This window comes from Engystomops pustulosus, chromosome 2 (genome assembly GCF_040894005.1).
Source record: "Engystomops pustulosus chromosome 2, aEngPut4.maternal, whole genome shotgun sequence".
In the NCBI taxonomy this organism is placed as follows: Eukaryota; Metazoa; Chordata; class Amphibia; order Anura; family Leptodactylidae; genus Engystomops; species Engystomops pustulosus.
The window spans coordinates 264,880,399-264,900,673 of NC_092412.1; the positions used below are offsets into that span (position 1 = coordinate 264,880,399).

General features: G+C 60.1%; 1 protein-coding gene across 1 annotated transcript in view; it reads right to left on the reverse strand.

Moving 5' to 3' along the window:
* LOC140119724 (3 beta-hydroxysteroid dehydrogenase/Delta 5-->4-isomerase-like) overlaps positions 1 to 19,985 on the reverse strand; it is a 39,061-nt gene extending 19,076 nt beyond the window's left edge. The window contains exons 1-2 of the mRNA XM_072139070.1: positions 19,730 to 19,985; positions 18,206 to 18,370 (exon numbers count right to left, since the gene is read on the reverse strand). Coding sequence (XP_071995171.1) covers positions 18,206 to 18,370; positions 19,730 to 19,889 — 325 coding nt within the window. The 5' untranslated portion in view covers positions 19,890 to 19,985. The remainder of the gene's footprint in view (positions 1 to 18,205; positions 18,371 to 19,729) is intronic.
* Positions 19,986 to 20,275: the final 290 nt, after the last annotated feature.

Here is a 20,275-nt window from a genome sequence, read left to right on the forward strand (position 1 = left end):
CCCCCTCCCTCTCCTGCCTGAGCTGTTCTCTGCACTGCCCCTCCCACTCCAGCCTGAGCTGTTCTCTGCACTGCCCCTCCCACCCCTGCCTGAGATGTTCTCTTCACTCCCCCTCCCTCTCCTGCCTAAGCTGTTCTTTGCACTCCCCCTCTCTCTCCTGCCTAAGCTGTTCTCTGCAATCCCCCTCCCTCTCCTGCCTGAGCTGTTCTCTGCACTCCCCCTCCCTCTCCTGTCAAAGCTGTGTCTCAATCCCCCTCCCTCTCCTGCCTGAGCTGTTCTCTGCACTGCCCCTCCCTCTTCTGCCTGAGCTGTGTCTCACTCCCCCTCCCTCTCCTGCCTAAGCTGTGTCTCACTCCCCCTCCTTCTCCTGCCTGAGCTGCTCTCTGCACTCCCCCTCCCTCTCCTGCCTGAGATTCTCTGCACTCCCCCTCCCTCTCCTGAGCTATTCTCTGCACTCCCCCTTCCTCTCCTGCCTGAGCGGTTTTTCGCATCCCCCTCCCTCTCCTGCCTGAGCTGTTCTGTGCACTCTCCCTCACTCTCATGTCTGAGCTGTGTCTCACTCCCCCTCCCTCTCCTGCCTGAGCTGTTCTCTGCAACCCCCCTCCCTCTCCTGTCTGAGCTGTTCTCTGCACTCCCCCTCCCTCTCCTACCTGAGCTGTTCTCTGCACTCCCCCTCCCTCTCCTGCCTGAGCTGCTCTCTGCACTCCCCCTCCCTTTCCTGCCTGAGCTGCTCTCTGCACTCCCCCTCCCTCTCCTGCCTGAGCTGTTCTCTGCACTCCCCTTCCCTCTCCTGCCTGAGCTGTTCTCTGCACTCCCCCTCCCTCTCCTGCCTGAGCTGTTCTCTGTACTCCCCCTTCCTCTCCTGCCTGAGCTGTGTCTCACTTCTCCTCCCTCTCCTGCCTGAGCTGTTCTCTACATTCTCCCTCCCTCTCCTGCCTGAGCTGTTCTCTGTACTCCCCCACCCTCTCCTGCCTAAGCTGTTCTCTGCACTCCCCCTCCCTCAACTGCCTGAGCTGTTCTCTGCACTCCCCCTCGCTCTCCTGCCTGAGCTGTGTCTCACGCCCCCTCTCTCTCTTGCCTGAGCTGTTCTCTGCAATCCCCCTCCCTCTCCTGCCTAAGCTGTTCTCTACATTCTCCCTCCCTTTCCTGCCTGAGCTGTTCTCTGCACTCCCCCTCCCTCTCCTGCCTGAGCTGTTCTCTGCACTCCCCCACCCTCTCCTGCCTGAGCTGTTCTCTGCACTCCCCCTCCCCTTCCTGCCTAAGCTGTTCTCTGCACTCCCTCTCACTCTCCTGCCTGAGGTTTTCTCTGCACTCCCCCTCCCTCTCCTGAGCTGTTCTCTGCACTCCTCCTCCCTCTCCTTCCTGAGCTGTTCTCTGCACTTCCCCTCCCTCTCCTTCCTGAGCTGTTCTCTGCACTCCCCCTCCCTCTCCTGCCTGACCGGTTCTCTGCACTCCGGCTCCCTCTCCTGCCTGAGCTGTTCTCTGCACTCCGGCTTCCTCTCCTGCCTGAGCTGTTCTCTGCACTCCCCCTCCCTCTCCTGCCTGAGCTGTTCTCTGCACTCCCCCTCCCTCTCCTGCCTGAGCTGTTCTCTGCACTACCCCTCCCTCTCCTGCCTGAGCTGCTCTCTGCACTCCCCCTCCCTCTCCTGCCTGAGCTGCTCTCTGCACTCCCCCTCCCTCTCCTGCCTGAGCTGTTCTCTGCAAACCCCTTCCCTCTCCTGCCTGAGCTGTTCTCTGCACTCCCCCTCCCTCTCCTGCCTGAGCTGTTCTCTGTACTCCCCCTTCCTCTCCTGCCTGAGCTGTGTCTCACTTCTCCTCCCTCTCCTGCCTGAGCTGTTCTCTACATTCTCCCTCCCTCTCCTGCCCGAGCTGTTCTCTGTACTCCCCCTTCCTCTCCTGCCTGAGCTGTGTCTCACTTCTCCTCCCTCTCCTGCCTGAGCTGTTCTCTACATTCTCCCTCCCTCTCCTGCCCGAGCTGTTCTCTGCACTCCCCCTCCCTCTCCTGAGCTGTTCTCTGCACTCCCTCCCTTTCCTGCCAGAGCTGTTCTCTGCACTCCCCCTCCCTCTCCTGCCTGAGCTGTTCTCTGCACTCCCCTTCCCTCTCCTTCCTGAGCTGTTCTCTGCACTTCCCCTCCCTTTCATTCCTGAGCTGTTCTCTTTACTCCCGCTCCCTCTCCTGCCTGAGCTGTTCTCTGCACTCCCCCTCCCTCTTCTGCCTGACCTGTTCTCTGCACTCCGGCTCCCTCTCCTGCCTGAGCTGTTCTCTGCACTCCGGCTTCCTCTCCTGCCTCAGCTGTTCTCTGCACTCCCCCTCCCTCTCTTGCCTGAGCAGTTTTTTGCACTCCCCCTCCCCCTCCCTCTCCTCCCTGAGCTGTTCTCTGCACTCCCCCTCCCTCTCCTGCCTGAGCTGATCTCTGCACTCCCCCTCCCTCCCTCTCCTGTCTGAGCTGTTCTCTGCAGTCCCCCTCCCTCTCCTGCGCTGTTCTCTGCACTCCCCCACCCTCTCCTGCCTGAGCTGTTCTCTGCATCCCCCCTCCCTCTCCTGCCTGAGCTGTTCTCTGCACTCCCCCTCCCTCTCCTGCCTTAGCTGTTCTCTGCACTCCCCTTCCCTCTCCTGCCTGAGCTGTTGTCTGCACTCCCGTTCCCTCTCCTGCCTGAGCTGTTGTCTGCACTCCCGTTCCCTCTCCTGCCTGAGCTGTTCTCTGCACTCCCCCTCCCTCTCCTGTCTGAGCTGTTCTCTGCACTCACCCTCCCTCTTCTGCCTGAGCTGTTCTCTGCACTACCCCACCCTTTCCTGCCTGAGCTGTTCTCTGCACTCCCTCTCCCTCTCCTGCCTGAGATTTTCTCTGCACCCCCCCTCCCTCTCCTGAGCTGTTCTCTGCACTCCCTCCCTTTCCTGCCTGAGCTGTTCTCTGCACTCCCCCTCCCTCTCCTGCCTGACCTGTTCTCTGCACTCTTGCTCCCTCTCCTGCCTGAGCTGTTCTCTGCCCTCCCCCTCCCTTTCCTGCCTGAGCTGTTCTCTGCAATCCCCCTCCCAATCCTGCCTTAGCTGTTCTCTGCACTCCCTCTCCCTCTCTTGCCTGAGCTGTTTTTTGCACTCCCCCTCCCCCTCCCTCTCCTGCCTAAGCTGTTCTCTGCACTCCCCCTCCCTCTCCTGAGCTGTTCTTTGCACCCCCTCCCTCTCCTGCCTGAGCTGTTCTCTGCACTCCCCCTCCCTCTCCTGCCTGAGCTGTTCTCTGCACTCCCCCACCCTCTCCTGCCTGAGCTGTTCTCTGCACTCCCCCACCCTCTCCTGCCTGAGATTTTCTCTGCACTCCCCCTCCCTCTCCTGAGCTGTTCTCTGCACTCCCTCCCTTTCCTGCCAGAGCTGTTCTCTGCACTCCCCCTCCCTCTCCTGCCTGAGCTGTTCTCTGCACTCCCCTTCCCTCTCCTGTCTGAGCTGCTCTCTGCACTCATCCTCCCTCTCCTGCCTGAGCTGTTCTCTGCACTCCCCCTCCCTCTCCTGCCTGAGCTGTTCTCAGCACTTCCCCTCCCTCTCCTGCCTGAGCTGTTCTCTGCACTCCCCCTCCCTCTCCTGTCTGAGCTGTTCTCTGCACTCCCCCACCCTCTCCTGCCTGAGCTGTTCTCTGCACTCCCCCTCCCCTTCCTGCCTAAGCTGTTCTCTGCACTCCCTCTCCTGCCTGAGATTTTCTCTGCACTCCCCCTCCCTCTCCTGAGCTGTTCTCTGCACTACCCCTCCCCCTCCTGCCTGACCTGTTCTCTGCACTCCGGCTCCCTCTCCTGCCTGAGCTGTTCTCTGCACTCCGGCTTCCTCTCCTGCCTGAGCTGTTCTCTGCACTCCCCCTCCCTCTCTTGCCTGAGCTGTTTTTTGCATTCCCCCTCCCCCTCCCTCTCCTGCCTAAGCTGTTCTCTGCACTCCCCCTCCCTCTCCTGCCTGAGCTGTTCTCTGCACTGCCCCTCCCACCCCTGCCTGAGATGTTCTCTTCACTCCCCCTCCCTCTCCTGCCTAAGCTGTTCTTTGCACTCCCCCTCTCTCTCCTGCCTAAGCTGTTCTCTGCACTCCCCCTCCCTCTCCTGCCTGAGCTGTTCTCTGCACTCCCCCTCCCTCTCCTGTCAAAGCTGTGTCTCAATCCCCCTCCCTCTCCTGCCTGAGCTGTTCTCTGCACTGCCCCTCCCTCTTCTGCCTGAGCTGTGTCTCACTCCCCCTCCCTCTCCTGCCTAAGCTGTGTCTCACTCCCCCTCCTTCTCCTGCCTGAGCTGCTCTCTGCACTCCCCCTCCCTCTCCTGCCTGAGATTCTCTGCACTCCCCCTCCCTCTCCTGAGCTATTCTCTGCACTCCCCCTTCCTCTCCTGCCTGAGCGGTTTTTCGCATCCCCCTCCCTCTCCTGCCTGAGCTGTTCTGTGCACTCTCCCTCACTCTCATGTCTGAGCTGTGTCTCACTCCCCCTCCCTCTCCTGCCTGAGCTGTTCTCTGCAACCCCCCTCCCTCTCCTGTCTGAGCTGTTCTCTGCACTCCCCCTCCCTCTCCTACCTGAGCTGTTCTCTGCACTCCCCCTCCCTCTCCTGCCTGAGCTGCTCTCTGCACTCCCCCTCCCTTTCCTGCCTGAGCTGCTCTCTGCACTCCCCCTCCCTCTCCTGCCTGAGCTGTTCTCTGCACTCCCCTTCCCTCTCCTGCCTGAGCTGTTCTCTGCACTCCCCCTCCCTCTCCTGCCTGAGCTGTTCTCTGTACTCCCCCTTCCTCTCCTGCCTGAGCTGTGTCTCACTTCTCCTCCCTCTCCTGCCTGAGCTGTTCTCTACATTCTCCCTCCCTCTCCTGCCTGAGCTGTTCTCTGTACTCCCCCTCCCTCTCCTGCCTAAGCTGTTCTCTGCACTCCCCCTCCCTCTCCTGCCTGAGCTGTTCTCTGCACTCCCCCTCGCTCTCCTGCCTGAGCTGTGTCTCACGCCCCCTCCCTCTCTTGCCTGAGCTGTTCTCTGCAATCCCCCTCCCTCTCCTGCCTAAGCTGTTCTATACATTCTCCCTCCCTTTCCTGCCTGAGCTGTTCTCTGCACTCCCCCTCCCTCTCCTGCCTGAGCTGTTCTCTGCACTCCCCCTCCCTCTCCTGCCTAAGCTGTTCTCTGCACTCCCCCTCCCTCTCCTGAGCTGTTCTTTGCACCCCCTCCCTTTCCTGCCTGAGCTGTTCTCTGCACTCCCCCTCCCCTTCCTGCCTAAGCTGTTCTCTGCACTCCCTCTCACTCTCCTGCCTGAGATTTTCTCTGCACTCCCCCTCCCTCTCCTGAGCTGTTCTCTGCACTCCTCCTCCCTCTCCTTCCTGAGCTGTTCTCTGCACTTCCCCTCCCTCTCCTTCCTGAGCTGTTCTCTGCACTCCCCCTCCCTCTCCTGCCTGACCTGTTCTCTGCACTCCGGCTCCCTCTCCTGCCTGAGCTGTTCTCTGCACTCCGGCTTCCTCTCCTGCCTGAGCTGTTCTCTGCACTCCCCCTCCCTCTCCTGCCTGAGCTGTTCTCTGCACTCCCCCTCCCTCTCCTGCCTGAGCTGCTCTCTGCACTCCCCCGCCCTCTCCTGCCTGAGCTGCTCTCTGCACTCCCCCTCCCTCTCCTGCCTGAGCTGTTCTCTGCACTCCCCTTCCCTCTCCTGCCTGAGCTGTTCTCTGCACTCCCCCTCCCTCTCCTGCCTGAGCTGTTCTCTGTACTCCCCCTTCCTCTCCTGCCTGAGCTGTTCTCTGCAATCCCCCTCCCAATCCTGCCTTAGCTGTTCTCTGCACTCCCTCTCCCTCTCTTGCCTGAGCTGTTCTCTGCACTCCCCCTCCCTCTCCTGCCTGAGCTGTTCTCTGCACTCCCCCACCCTCTCCTGCCTGAGATTTTCTCTGCACTCCCCCTCCCTCTCCTGAGCTGTTCTCTGCACTCCCTCCCTTTCCTGCCAGAGCTGTTCTCTGCACTCCCCCTCCCTCTCCTGCCTGAGCTGTTCTCTGCACTCCCCTTCCCTCTCCTGTCTGAGCTGCTCTCTGCACTCATCCTCCCTCTCCTGCCTGAGCTGTTCTCTGCACTCCCCCTCCCTCTCCTGCCTGAGCTGTTCTCAGCACTTCCCCTCCCTCTCCTGCCTGAGCTGTTCTCTGCACTCCCCCTCCCTCTCCTGTCTGAGCTGTTCTCTGCACTCCCCCACCCTCTCCTGCCTGAGCTGTTCTCTGCACTCCCCCTCCCCTTCCTGCCTAAGCTGTTCTCTGCACTCCCTCTCCCTCTCCTGCCTGAGATTTTCTCTGCACTCCCCCTCCCTCTCCTGAGCTGTTCTCTGCACTACCCCTCCCCCTCCTGCCTGACCTGTTCTCTGCACTCCGGCTCCCTCTCCTGCCTGAGCTGTTCTCTGCACTCCGGCTTCCTCTCCTGCCTGAGCTGTTCTCTGCACTCCCCCTCCCTCTCCTGCCTGAGCTGTTCTCTGCACTCCCCCTCCCTCTCCTGCCTGAGCTGTTCTCTGCACTCCCCCTCCCTCTCTTGCCTGAGCTGTTTTTTGCATTCCCCCTCCCCCTCCCTCTCCTGCCTAAGCTGTTCTCTGCACTCCCCCTCCCTCTCCTACCTGAGCTGTTCTCTGCACTGCCCCTCCCACTCCAGCCTGAGCTGTTCTCTGCACTGCCCCTCCCACCCCTGCCTGAGATGTTCTCTTCACTCCCCCTCCCTCTCCTGCCTAAGCTGTTCTTTGCACTCCCCCTCTCTCTCCTGCCTAAGCTGTTCTCTGCACTCCCCCTCCCTCTCCTGCCTGAGCTGTTCTCTGCACTCCCCCTCCCTCTCCTGTCAAAGCTGTGTCTCAATCCCCCTCCCTCTCCTGCCTGAGCTGTTCTCTGCACTGCCCCTCCCTCTTCTGCCTGAGCTGTGTCTCACTCCCCCTCCCTCTCCTGCCTAAGCTGTGTCTCACTCCCCCTCCTTCTCCTGCCTGAGCTGCTCTCTGCACTCCCCCTCCCTCTCCTGCCTGAGATTCTCTGCACTCCCCCTCCCTCTCCTGAGCTATTCTCTGCACTCCCCCTTCCTCTCCTGCCTGAGCGGTTTTTCGCATCCCCCTCCCTCTCCTGCCTGAGCTGTTCTGTGCACTCTCCCTCACTCTCATGTCTGAGCTGTGTCTCACTCCCCCTCCCTCTCCTGCCTGAGCTGTTCTCTGCAACCCCCCTCCCTCTCCTGTCTGTGCTGTTCTCTGCACTCCCCCTCCCTCTCCTACCTGAGCTGTTCTCTGCACTCCCCCTCCCTCTCCTGCCTGAGCTGCTCTCTGCACTCCCCCTCCCTTTCCTGCCTGAGCTGCTCTCTGCACTCCCCCTCCCTCTCCTGCCTGAGCTGTTCTCTGCACTCCCCTTCCCTCTCCTGCCTGAGCTGTTCTCTGCACTCCCCCTCCCTCTCCTGCCTGAGCTGTTCTCTGTACTCCCCCTTCCTCTCCTGCCTGAGCTGTGTCTCACTTCTCCTCCCTCTCCTGCCTGAGCTGTTCTCTACATTCTCCCTCCCTCTCCTGCCTGAGCTGTTCTCTGTACTCCCCCTCCCTCTCCTGCCTAAGCTGTTCTCTGCACTCCCCCTCCCTCTCCTGCCTGAGCTGTTCTCTGCACTCCCCCTCGCTCTCCTGCCTGAGCTGTGTCTCACGCCCCCTCCCTCTCTTGCCTGAGCTGTTCTCTGCAATCCCCCTCCCTCTCCTGCCTAAGCTGTTCTCTACATTCTCCCTCCCTTTCCTGCCTGAGCTGTTCTCTGCACTCCCCCTCCCTCTCCTGCCTGAGCTGTTCTCTGCACTCCCCCACCCTCTCCTGCCTGAGCTGTTCTCTGCACTCCCCCTCCCCTTCCTGCCTAAGCTGTTCTCTGCACTCCCTCTCACTCTCCTGCCTGAGATTTTTTCTGCACTCCCCCTCCCTCTCCTGAGCTGTTCTCTGCACTCCTCCTCCCTCTCCTTCCTGAGCTGTTCTCTGCACTTCCCCTCCCTCTCCTTCCTGAGCTGTTCTCTGCACTCCCCCTCCCTCTCCTGCCTGACCTGTTCTCTGCACTCCGGCTCCCTCTCCTGCCTGAGCTGTTCTCTGCACTCCGGCTTCCTCTCCTGCCTGAGCTGTTCTCTGCACTCCCCCTCCCTCTCCTGCCTGAGCTGTTCTCTGCACTCCCCCTCCCTCTCCTGCCTGAGCTGCTCTCTGCACTCCCCCTCCCTCTCCTGCCTGAGCTGCTCTCTGCACTCCCCCTCCCTCTCCTGCCTGAGCTGTTCTCTGCACTCCCCTTCCCTCTCCTGCCTGAGCTGTTCTCTGCACTCCCCCTCCCTCTCCTGCCTGAGCTGTTCTCTGTACTCCCCCTTCCTCTCCTGCCTGAGCTGTGTCTCACTTCTCCTCCCTCTCCTGCCTGAGCTGTTCTCTACATTCTCCCTCCCTCTCCTGCCTGAGCTGTTCTCTGTACTCCCCCTCCCTCTCCTGCCTAAGCTGTTCTCTGCACTCCCCCTCCCTCTCCTGCCTGAGCTGTTCTCTGCACTCCCCCTCGCTCTCCTGCCTGAGCTGTGTCTCACGCCCCCTCCCTCTCTTGCCTGAGCTGTTCTCTGCAATCCCCCTCCCTCTCCTGCCTAAGCTGTTCTCTACATTCTCCCTCCCTTTCCTGCCTGAGCTGTTCTCTGCACTCCCCCTTCCTCTCCTGCCTGAGCTGTTCTCACCACTCCCCCACCCTCTCCTGCCTGAGCTGTTCTCTGCACTCCCCCTCCCCTTCCTGCCTAAGCTGTTCTCTGCACTCCCTCTCACTCTCCTGCCTGAGATTTTCTCTGCACTCCCCCTCCCTCTCCTGAGCTGTTCTCTGCACTTCCCCTCCCTCTCCTTCCTGAGCTGTTCTCTGCACTTCCCCTCCCTCTCCTTCCTGAGCTGTTCTCTGCACTCCCCCTCCCTCTCCTGCCTGACCTGTTCTCTGCACTCCGGCTCCCTCTCCTGCCTGAACTGTTCTCTGCACTCCGGCTTCCTCTCCTGCCTGAGCTGTTCTCTGCACTCCCCCTCCCTCTCTTGCCTGAGCTGTTTTTTGCACTCCCCCTCCCCCTCCCTCCCCTGCCTAAGCTGTTCTCTGCACTCCCCCTCCCTCTCCTGCCTGAGCTGTTCTCTGCACTGCCCCTCCCACTCCTGCCTGAGCTGTTCTCTGCACTCCCCCTCCCACTCCTGCCTGAGCTGTTCTCTGCACTCCCCCTCGCACTCCTGCCTGAGCTGTTCTCTGCACTCCCCCTCCCGAGCTGTTCTCTGCACTCCCTCACCCTCTCCTGCCTGAGCTGTTCTCTGCACTCCCCCTCCCTCTCCTGCCTGAGCTGTTCTCTGCACTCCCCTTCCCTCTCCTGCCTGAGCTGTTCTCTGCACTCCCCCTCCCCTTCCTGCCTAAGCTGTTCTCTGCACTCCCTCTCCTGCCTGAGATTTTCTCTGCACTCCCCCTCCCTCTCTTGAGCTGTTCTCTGCACTCCCTCCCTTTCCTGCCTGAGCTGTTCTCTGCACTCCCCCTCCCTCTCCTGCCTGACCTGTTCTCTGCACTCCGGCTCCCTCTCCTGCCTAAGCTGTTCTCTGCACTCCCCCTCCCTCTCCTGCCTGAGCTGTTCTCTGCACTCCCCCTCCCACTCCTGCCTTAGCTGTTCTCTGCACTCCCCCTCCCTGTCTTGCCTGAGCTGTTTTTTGCACGCCCCCTCCCTCTCCCTCTTCTGCCTAAGCTGTTCTCTGCACTCCCCCTCCCTCTCCTGAGCTGTTCTCTGCACTCCCCTTTCCTCTCCTGCCTGAGCGGTTTTTCGCATCCCCCTCCCTCTCCTGTCTGAGCTGTGTCTCACTCCCCCTCCCTCTCCTGCCTGAGCTGTTCTGTGCACTCCCCCTCACTTTCCTGTCTGAGCTGTGTCTCACTCCCCCTCCCTCTCCTGGTTGAGCTTTTCTCTGCAACCCCCCTCCCTCTCCTGTCTGAGCTGTTCTCTGCACTCCCCCTCCCTCTCCTGCCTGAGCTGTTCTCTGCACTCCCCCTCCCTCTCCTGCCTGAGCTGCTCTCTGCACTTCCCCTCCCTCTCCTGCCTGAGCTGTTCTCTGCACTCCCCCTCCCTCTCCTGCCTGAGCTGTTCTCTGCACTCCCCCTCCCTCTCCTGCCTGAGCTGTTCTCTGCACTCCCCCTCCCTCTCCTGCCTGGGCTGTGTCTCACTCCCACTCCCTCTCCTGCCTGAGCTGTTCTCTGCACTCCCCCTCCCTCTCCTGCCTGAGCTGTGTTTCACTCCCCCTCCCTCTCCTGCCTGAGCTGTTCTCTGCACTCCCCCTCCCTCTCCTGCCTGAGCTGTTCTCTGCACTCCCCCTCCCTCTTCTGCCTGAGCTGTTCTCTGCACTCCCCCTTCCCTTCTGCCTAAGCTGTTCTCTGCACTCCCTCTCCCTCCTGAGATTTTCTCTGCACTCCCCCTCTCTATCCTGTCAAAGCTGTGTCTCAATCCCCCTCCCTCTCCTGCCTGAGCTGTTCTCTGCACTGCCCCTCCCTCTTCTGCCTGAGCTGTGTCTAACTCCCCCTCCCTCTCCTGCCTAAGCTGTGTCTCACTCCTCCTCCTTCTCCTGCCTGAGCTGTTCTCTGCACTCCCCCTCCCTCTCCTGCCTGAGATTCTCTGCACTCCCCCTCCCTCTCCTGTCAAAGCTGTGTCTCAATCCCCCTCCCTCTCCTGCCTGAGCTGTTCTCTGCACTGCCCCTCCCTCTTCTGCCTGAGCTGTGTCTCACTCCCCCTCCCTCTCCTGCCTAAGCTGTGTCTCACTCCCCCTCCTTCTCCTGCCTGAGCTGTTCTCTGCACTCCCCCTCCCTCTCCTGCCTGAGATTCTCTGCACTCCCCCTCCCTCTCCTGAGCTGTTCTCTGCACTCCCCTTTCCTCTCCTGCCTGAGCGGTTTTTCGCATCCCCCTCCCTCTCCTGTCTGAGCTGTGTCTCACTCCCCCTCCCTCTCCTGCCTGAGCTGTTCTGTGCACTCCCCCTCACTTTCCTGTCTGAGCTGTGTCTCACTCCCCCTCCCTCTCCTGCCTGAGCTGTTCTCTGCAACCCCCCTCCCTCTCCTGTCTGAGCTGTTCTCTGCACTCCCCCTCCCTCTCCTGCCTGAGCTGTTCTCTGCACTCCCCCTCCCTCTCCTGCCTGAGCTGCTCTCTGCACTTCCCCTCCCTCTCCTGCCTGAGCTGTTCTCTGCACTCCCCCTCCCTCTCCTGCCTGAGCTGTTCTCTGCACTCCCCCTCCCTCTCCTGCCTGAGCTGTTCTCTGCACTCCCCCTCCCTCTCCTGCCTGGGCTGTGTCTCACTCCCACTCCCTCTCCTGCCTGAGCTGTTCTCTGCACTCCCCCTCCCTCTCCTGCCTGAGCTGTTCTCTGCACCCCCCCTCACTATCCTGTCTGAGCTGTGTCTCACTCCCCTTCCCTCTCCTGCCTTGGCTGTGTCTCACTCCCTCTCCTGCCTGAGCTGTTCTCTGCACTCCCCCTCCCTCTTCTGCCTAAGCTGTTCTCTGTACCCCCTCCCTCTCCAGAGCCGTTCTCTGCACTCCCTTCCCCCCTGCCTGAGCTGTTCTCTGCACTCCCCCTCCCTCTCCTGCCTGAGCTGTGTTTCACTCCCCCTCCCTCTCCTGCCTGAGCTGTTCTCTGCACTCCCCCTCCCTCTCCTGCCTGAGCTGTTCTCTGCACTCCCCCTCCCTCTTCTGCCTGAGCTGTTCTCTGCACTCCCCCTTCCCTTCCGCCTAAGCTGTTCTCTGCACTCCCTCTCCCTCCTGAGATTTTCTCTGCACTCCCCCTCTCTATCCTATCAAAGCTGTGTCTCAATCCCCCTCCCTCTCCTGCCTGAGCTGTTCTCTGCACTGCCCCTCCCTCTTCTGCCTGAGCTGTGTCTCACTCCCCCTCCCTCTCCTGCCTAAGCTGTGTCTCACTCCTCCTCCTTCTCCTGCCTGAGCTGTTCTCTGCACTCCCCCTCCCTCTCCTGCCTGAGATTCTCTGCACTCCCCCTCCCTCTCCTGAGCTGTTCTCTGCACTCCCCTTTCCTCTCCTGCCTGAGCGGTTTTTCGCATCCCCCTCCCTCTCCTGTCTGAGCTGTGTCTCACTCCCCCTCCCTCTCCTGCCTGAGCTGTTCTGTGCACTCCCCCTCACTTTCCTGTCTGAGCTGTGTCTCACTCCCCCTCCCTCTCCTGCCTGAGCTGTTCTCTGCAACCCCCCTCCCTCTCCTGTCTGAGCTGTTCTCTGCACTCCCCCTCCCTCTCCTGCCTGAGCTGTTCTCTGCACTCCCCCTCCCTCTCCTGCCTGAGCTGCTCTCTGCACTTCCCCTCCCTCTCCTGCCTGAGCTGTTCTCTGCACTCCCCCTCACTCTCCTGCCTGAGCTGTTCTCTGAACTCCCCCTCCCTCTCCTGCCTGAGCTGTTCTCTGCACTCCCCCTCCCTCTCCTGCCTGAGCTGTTCTCTGGACTCCCCCTTCCTCTCCTGCCTGAGCTGTGTCTCACTTCTCCTCCCTCTCCTGCCTGAGCTGTTCTCTACATTTTCCCTCCCTTTCCTGCCTGAGCTGTTCTCTGTACTCCCCCTCCCTCTCCTGCCTGAGCTGTTCTCTGCACTCCCCCTCCCTCTCCTGCCTGAGCTGTTCTCTGCACCCCCCCTCCCTCTCCTGCCTGAGCTGTGTCTCACGCCCCCTCCCTCTCTTGCCTGAGCTGTTCTCTGCATTCTCCCTCCCTCTCCTGCCTAAGCTGTTATCTACATTCTCCCTCCCTTTCCTGCCTGAGCTGTTCTCTGCACTCCCCCTCCCTCTCCGGCCTGAGCTGTCCTCTGCACTCCCCCACCCTCTCCTGCCTGAGCTGTTCACTGCACTCCCCATCCCCTTCCTGCCTAAGCTGCTCTCTGCACTCCCCCTCCCTCTCCTGCCTGAGATTTTCTCTGCACTCCCCCTCCCTCTCCTGAGCTGTTCTCTGCACTCCCTCCCTCTCCTGCCTGAGCTGTTCTCTGCACTTCCCCTCCCTTTCATTCCTGAGCTGTTCTCTTTACTCCCGCTCCCTCTCCTGCCTGAGCTGTTCTCTGCACTCCCCCTCCCTCTTCTGCCTGACCTGTTCTCTGCACTCCGGCTCCCTCTCCTGCCTGAGCTGTTCTCTGCACTCCGGCTTCCTCTCCTGCCTGAGCTGTTCTCTGCACTCCCCCTCCCTCTCTTGCCTGAGCAGTTTTTTGCACTCCCCCTCCCCCTCCCTCTCCTGCCTGAGCTGTTCTCTGCACTCCCCCTCCCTCTCCTGCCTGAGCTGTTCTCTGCACTGCCCCTCCCACTCCTGCCTGAGCTGTTCTCTGCACTCCCCCTCCCACTCCTGCCTGAGCTGATCTCTGCACTCCCCCTCCCTCCCTCTCCTTTCTGAGCTGTTCTCTGCACTCCCCCTCCCTCTCCTGCGCTGTTCTCTGCACTCCCCCACCCTCTCCTGCCTGAGCTGTTCTCTGCATTCCCCCTCCCTCTCCTGCCTGAGCTGTTCTCTGCACTCCCCCTCCCTCTCCTGCCTGAGCTGTTCTCTGCACTCCCCTTCCCTCTCCTGCCTGAGCTGTTGTCTGCACTCCCCTTCCCTCTCCTGCCTGAGCTGTTCTCTGCACTCCCCCTCCCTCTCCTGTCTGAGTTGTTCTCTGCACTCACCCTCCCTCTCCTGCCTGAGCTGTTCTCTGCACTACCCCACCTTTTCCTGCCTGAGCTGTTCTCTGCACTCCCTCTCCCTCTCCTGCCTGAGATTTTCTCTGCACCCCCCCTCCCTCTCCTGAGCTGTTCTCTGCACTCCCTCCCTTTCCTGCCTGAGCTGTTCTCTGCACTCCCCCTCCCTCTCCTGCCTGACCTGTTCTCTGCACTCTTGCTCCCTCTCCTGCCTGAGCTGTTCTCTGCCCTCCCCCTCCCTTTCCTTCCTGAGCTGTTCTCTGCACTCCCCCTCCCAATCCTGCCTTAGCTGTTCTCTGCACTCCCTCTCCCTCTCTTCCCTGAGCTGTTTTTTGCACTCCCCCTCCCCCTCCCTCTCCTGCCTAAGCTGTTCTCTGCACTCCCCCTCCCTCTCCTGAGCTGTTCTTTGCACCCCCTCCCTATCCTGCCTGAGCTGTTCTCTGCACTCCCCCTCCCTCTCCTGCCTGAGCTGTTCTCTGCACTCCCCCACCCTCTCCTGCCTGAGATTTTCTCAGCACTCCCCCTCCCTCTCCTGAGCTGTTCTCTGCACTCCCACCCTTTCCTGCCAGAGCTGTTCTCTGCACTCCCCCTCCCTCTCCTGCCTGAGCTGTTCTCTGCACTCCCCTTCCCTCTCCTGTCTGAGCTGCTCTCTGCACTCATCCTCCCTCTCCTGCCTGAGCTGTTCTCTGCACTCCCCCTCCCTCTCCTGCCTGAGCTGTTCTCAGCACTTCCCCTCCCTCTCCTGCCTGAGCTGTTCTCTGCACTCCCCCTCCCTCTCCTGTCTGAGCTGTTCTCTGCACTCCCCCACCCTCTCCTGCCTGAGCTGTTCTCTGCACTCCCCCTCCCCTTCCTGCCTAAGCTGTTCTCTGCACTCCCTCTCCCTCTCCTGCCTGATATTTTCTCTGCACTCCCTCTCACTCTCCTGCCTGAGATTTTCTCTGCACTCCCCCTCCCTCTCCTGAGCTGTTCTCTGCACTTCCCCTCCCTCTCCTTCCTGAGCTGTTCTCTGCACTTCCCCTCCCTCTCCTTCCTGAGCTGTTCTCTGCACTCCCCCTCCCTCTCCTGCCTGACCTGTTCTCTGCACTCCGGCTCCCTCTCCTGCCTGAGCTGTTCTCTGCACTCCGGCTTCCTCTCCTGCCTGAGCTGTTCTCTGCACTCCCCCTCCCTCTCTTGCCTGAGCTGTTTTTTGCACTCTCCCTCCCTCCCCTGCCTAAGCTGTTCTCTGCACTCCCCCTCCCTTTCCTGCCTGAGCTGTTCTCTGCACTGCCCCTCCCACTCCTGCCTGAGCTGTTCTCTGCACTCCCCCTCCCACTCCTGCCTGAGCTGTTCTCTGCACTCCCCCTCGCACTCCTGCCTGAGCTGTTCTCTGCACTCCCCCTCCCTCTCCTGAGCTGTTCTCTGCACTCCCTCACCCTCTCCTGCCTGAGCTGTTCTCTGCACTCCCCCTCCCTCTCCTGCCTGAGCTGTTCTCTGCACTCCCCTTCCCTCTCCTGCCTGAGCTGTTCTCTGCACTCCCCCTCCACTTCCTGCCTAAGCTGTTCTCTGCACTCCCTCTCCTGCCTGAGATTTTCTCTGCACTCCCCCTCCCTCTCTTGAGCTGTTCTCTGCACTCCCTCCCTTTCCTGCCTGAGCTGTTCTCTGCACTCCCCCTCCCTCTCCTGCCTGACCTGTTCTCTGCACTCCGGCTCCCTCTCCTGCCTAAGCTGTTCTCTGCACTCCCCCTCCCTCTCCTGCCTGAGCTGTTCTCTGCACTCCCCCTTCCACTCCTGCCTTAGCTGTTCTCTGCACTCCCCCTCCCTATCTTGCCTGAGCTGTTTTTTGCACTCCCCCTCCCTCTCCCTCTTCTGCCTAAGCTGTTCTCTGCACTCCCCCTCCCTCTCCTGAGCTGTTCTTTGCACCCCCTCCCTCTCCTGCCTGAGCTGTTCTCTGCACTCCCCCTCCCTCTCCTGCCTGAGCTGTTCTCTGCACTCCCCCCTCCCTCTCCTGAGCTGTTCTCTGCACTCTCTCCCTTTCCTGCCTGAGCTGTTCTCTGCACTCCCCCTCCCTCTCCTGCCTGAGCTGTTCTCTGCACTCCACTTCCCTCTCCTGCCTGAGCTGTTCTCTGCACTCCCCCTCCCTCTCCTGTCTGAGCTGTTCTCTGCACTCACCCTCCCTCTCCTGCCTGAGCTGTTCTCTGCACTCCCCCTCCCTCTCCTGTCTGAGCTGTTCTCTGCACTCCCCCACCCTCTCCTGCTTGAGCTGTTCTCTGCACTCCCCCTCCCCTTCCTGCCTAAGCTGTTCTCTGCACTCCCTCTCCCTCTCCTGCCTGAGATTTTCTCTGCACTCCCCCTCCCTCTTCTGAGCTGTTCTCTGCACTCCCTCCCTTTCCGGCCTGAGCTGTTCTCTGCACTCCCCCTCCCCCTCCTGCCTGACCTGTTCTCTGCACTCCGGCTCCCTCTCCTGCCTGAGCTGTTCTCTGCACTCTGGCTCACTCTCCTGCCTGAGCTGTTCTCTGCACTCCCCCTCCCACCCCTGCCTTAGCTGTTCTCTGCACTCCCCCTCTCTCTCTTGCCTGAGCTGTTTTTTGCACTCCCCCTCCCCCTCCCTCTCCTGCCTAAGCTGTTCTCTGCATTTCCCCTCCCTCTCCTGCCTGAGCTGTTCTCTGCACTCCCCCTCCCTCTCCTGCCTGAGCTGTTCTCTGCACTCCCCCTCCCTCTCCTGTCTGAGCTGTTCTCTACACTGTCCCTTCCACTCCTGCCTGAGCTGTTCTCTGCACTCCCTTCCACTCCTGCCTGAGCTGTTCTCTGCACTCCCCCTCCCTCTCCTGCCTGAGCTGTTCTCTGCACTCCCCCTCCCTCTCCTGCCTGAGCTGTTCTCTGCACTCCCCCTCCCTCTCCTGCCTGAGCTGTTCTCTGCAATCCCACTCCTGCCTGAGCTGTTCTCTGCACTCCCCCTCCCTCTCCTGAGCTGTTCTTTGCACCCCCCCCTCCTGCCTGAGCTGTTCTCTGCACTCCCCCTCCCTCTCCTGCCTGAGCTGTTCTCTGCACTCCCCCTCCCTCTCCTGCCTGAGCTGTTCTCTGCACTCCTCCTCCTCTCCTGTCTTAGCTGTTCTCTGCACTCCCCCTCCCTCTCCTGCCTGAGCTGCTCTCTGCACTCCCCCTCCCTCTCCTGCCTGAGCTGCTCTCTGCACTCCTCCTCCCTCTCTTGCCTGAGCTGCTCTCTGCACTCCCTCTCCCTCTCCTGCCTGAGATTTTCTCTGCACTCCCCCTCCCTCTCCTGAGCTGTTCTCTGCACTCCCTGCCTTTCCTGCCTGAGCTGCTCTCTGCACTCCCCCTCCCTCTCCTGCCTGAGCTGTTCTCTGCACTCCCCCTCCCTCTCCTACCTTAGCGGTTCTCTGCACTCCCCCTCCGTCTCCTGCCTGAGCTGTTCTCTGCACTCCTCCTCCCTCTCCTGCCTTAGCTGTTCTCTGCACTCCCCCTCCCTCTCCTGCCTGAGCTGTTCTCTGCACTCCCCCTCCCTCTCCTGCCTGAGCTGTTCTCTGCACTCCCCCTCCCTCTCCTGCCTAAGCTGTTCTCTGCACTCCCCCTCCCTCTCCTGCCTGAGCTGCTCTCTGCACTCCCCCTCCCTCTCCTGCCTGAGCTGCTCTCTGCACTCCCCCTCCCTCTCCTGCCTGAGCCGTTCTCTGCACTGCTTCTCCCTCTCCTGTCTGAGCTGTTCTCTGCACTCCCCCTCCCTCTCCTGCCTGAGCTGTTCTCTGCACTCCTCCTCCCTCTCCTGTCTGAGCTGTTCTCTGCACTCCCTCTCCCTCTCCTGCCTGAGCTGTTCTCTGCACTCCTCCTCCCTCTCCTGCCTTAGCTGTTCTCTGCACTCCCCCTCCCTCTCCTGCCTGAGCTGTTCTCTGCACTCCCCCTCCCTCTCCTGCCTGAGCTGTTCTCTGCACTCCCCCTCCCTCTCCTGCCTGAGCTGTTCTCTGCACTCCCCCTCCCTCTCCTGCCTGAGCTGTTCTCTGCACTCCCCCTCCCTCTGCTGCCTGAGCTGTTCTCTGCACTCCCCCTCTCTCTCCTGCCTGAGCTGCTCTCTGCACTCCCCCTCCCTCTCCTGCCTGAGCTGTTCTCTGCACTCCCCCTCTCTCTCCTGCCTGAGCTGTTCTCTGCACTCCCCCTCCCTCCGTCTCCTGTCTGAGCTGTTCTCTGCACTCCCCCTCCCTCTCCTGTCTGAGCCGTTCTCTGCACTCCCCCTCCCTCTCCTGCCTGAGCTGTTCTCTGCACTCCCCCTCCCTCTCCTGCCTGAGCTGTTCTCTGCACTCCCCCTCCCTCTCCTGCCTGAGCTGTTCTCCTCACTCCCCCTCCCTCTCCTGTCTGAGCTGCTTTCTGCACTCCCCCTCTTTCTCCTGTCTGAGCTGCTCTCTGCACTCCCCCTCCCTCTCCTGTCTGAGCTGTTCTCTGCACTCCCCCTCCCTCTCCTGCCTGAGCTGTTCTCTGCACTCCCCCTCCCTCTCCTGTCTGAGCTGTTCTCTGCACTCCCCCTCCCTCTCCTGTCTGAGCTGTTCTCTGCACTCCCCCTCACTCTCCTGCCTGAGCTATTCTCTGCACTCCCCCTCCCTCTCCTGCCTGTATCAGGCCGGTTCTGGTCTCACCGTTGAGGTTGATGGACATTAGGGTCTCCGGGCTGATGCGGCCGTTGGTGTCTATGATGGCGGCCGTGTGGATGACCAGGTCCACCCCCCGGCAGGATCGGTGCAGGACGTCCGTATCCCGGATGTCTCCTTCCAGAAGCTTCACCGGGATCTTATCCTGGAATCCTGAGGGACAGACAAGACCCGGAGATACAGACAGCAGCAGCTTCTAATTATTATATTGTGGATATAAAGGAAGTGTCCAGGATATCTCCAGGGGAATCCTTATGCTAATGAGGCAGTTGGTGCGCTGGAGTGTGTCCTCAGCAGCCGGAGCGCTCCCTCCCTGCACCACAACCGTCACATAGACAGGAGATTTATCATGTGAGAGGCAGAGAAGGTGGGAATAGCAGAGCCCCGAGTGCTGAGGACACGCCCACAGTGCACCAACTGCCTCATTAGCATAAGAAATAAAATTGAAAAGTGTTGGAGACGACAGAAGAAAAATAAATTATAAAGGAAGAAATCACCGAGAATTTACCTCCAGCTGCCGGAAATTATATTACATGAGGGACCCAAATCAACAGCATCTATTACTCTCTGTTATCAGCCATTACATCCCGGGGAGAGGAGACTGTACAGGGGGGATACAATCTATTACTCTCTGTTATCAGCCATTACATCCCGGGGAGAGGAGACTGTACAGGGGGGATACAATCTATTACTCTCTGTTATCAGCCATTACATCCCGGGGAGAGGAGACTGTACAGGGGGGATACAATCTATTACTCTCTGTTATCAGCCATTACACCCAGGGGAGAGGAGACTGTACAGGGGGGATACAATCTATTACTCTCTGTTATCAGCCATTACACCCCGGGGAGAGGAGACTGTACAGGGGGGATACAATCTATTACTCTCTGTTATCAGCCATTACACCCCGGGGAGAGGAGACTGTACAGGGGGGGGATACAATCTATTACTCTCTGGTATCAGCCATTACATCCCGGGGAGAGGAGACTGTACAGGGGGGGATACAATCTATTACTCTCTGTTATCAGCCATTACATCCCGGGGAGAGGAGACTGTACAGGGGGGATACAATCTATTACTCTCTGTTATCAGCCATTACATCCCGGGGAGAGAAGACTGTACAGGGGGGGATACAATCTATTACTCTCTGTTATCAGCCATTACATCCCGGGGAGAGAAGACTGTACAGGGGGGATACAATCTATTACTCTCTGTTATCAGCCATTACATCCCGGGGAGAGGAGACTGTACAGGGGGGGATACAATCTATTATTCTCTGGTATCAGCCATTACACCCCGGGGAGAGGAGACTGTACAGGGGGGGATACAATCTATTACTCTCTGTTATCAGCCATTACACCCCGGGGAGAGGAGACTACAGGGGGGGGGGGATACAATCTATTACTCTCTGTTATCAGCCATTACACCCCGGGGAGAGGAGACTACAGGTGGGGGGGGGGGATACAATCTATTACTCTCTGTTATCAGCCATTTCTCGGTTACGTTACTTACGGTCGCAGGTTTGCAGGAGTTGGCGGCTCAGAGTCTTGTCCATCGCTCTCAGTTCTCCCAGATCTTCTTCTTCTTCCAGTAACATCTGTACAATTCTGTGTCCTAAAAACCCGCTGGCCCCTGTCACCAGGCAGGAGACCCCCGCCAGCGCTCCGCTCATGGTGACCCCAGATCTCCAGGGTCGTCAGAGAAGTTTAGGATGTGACATGGAGGAGAACAATGAAAATGCTGAACTAAAGCGAAGTGTAAGAATTACTGGAGGAGAGCGGAGATATAAGCGCCCCCCCCCCCCCCCCCCATATACACGATGAAGGTCAGGATCCTCCGTACTCAGAATCCTTGAATTTGGGTTGTTCCAACCCCCCAACACACACATGACCCCTGCTATCTGAGCCAGAAAGATACAAGTATTATTACCCATCCGCTGGACTGGCGCCGTGTCATACAGTTCTCTATCTCTGTGTTCTGTTCCCGGAGCCATGGACCCAGAATCTCTGTGTTCTGTTCCCGGAGCCATGGACCCAGAATCTCTGTGTTCTGTTCCCG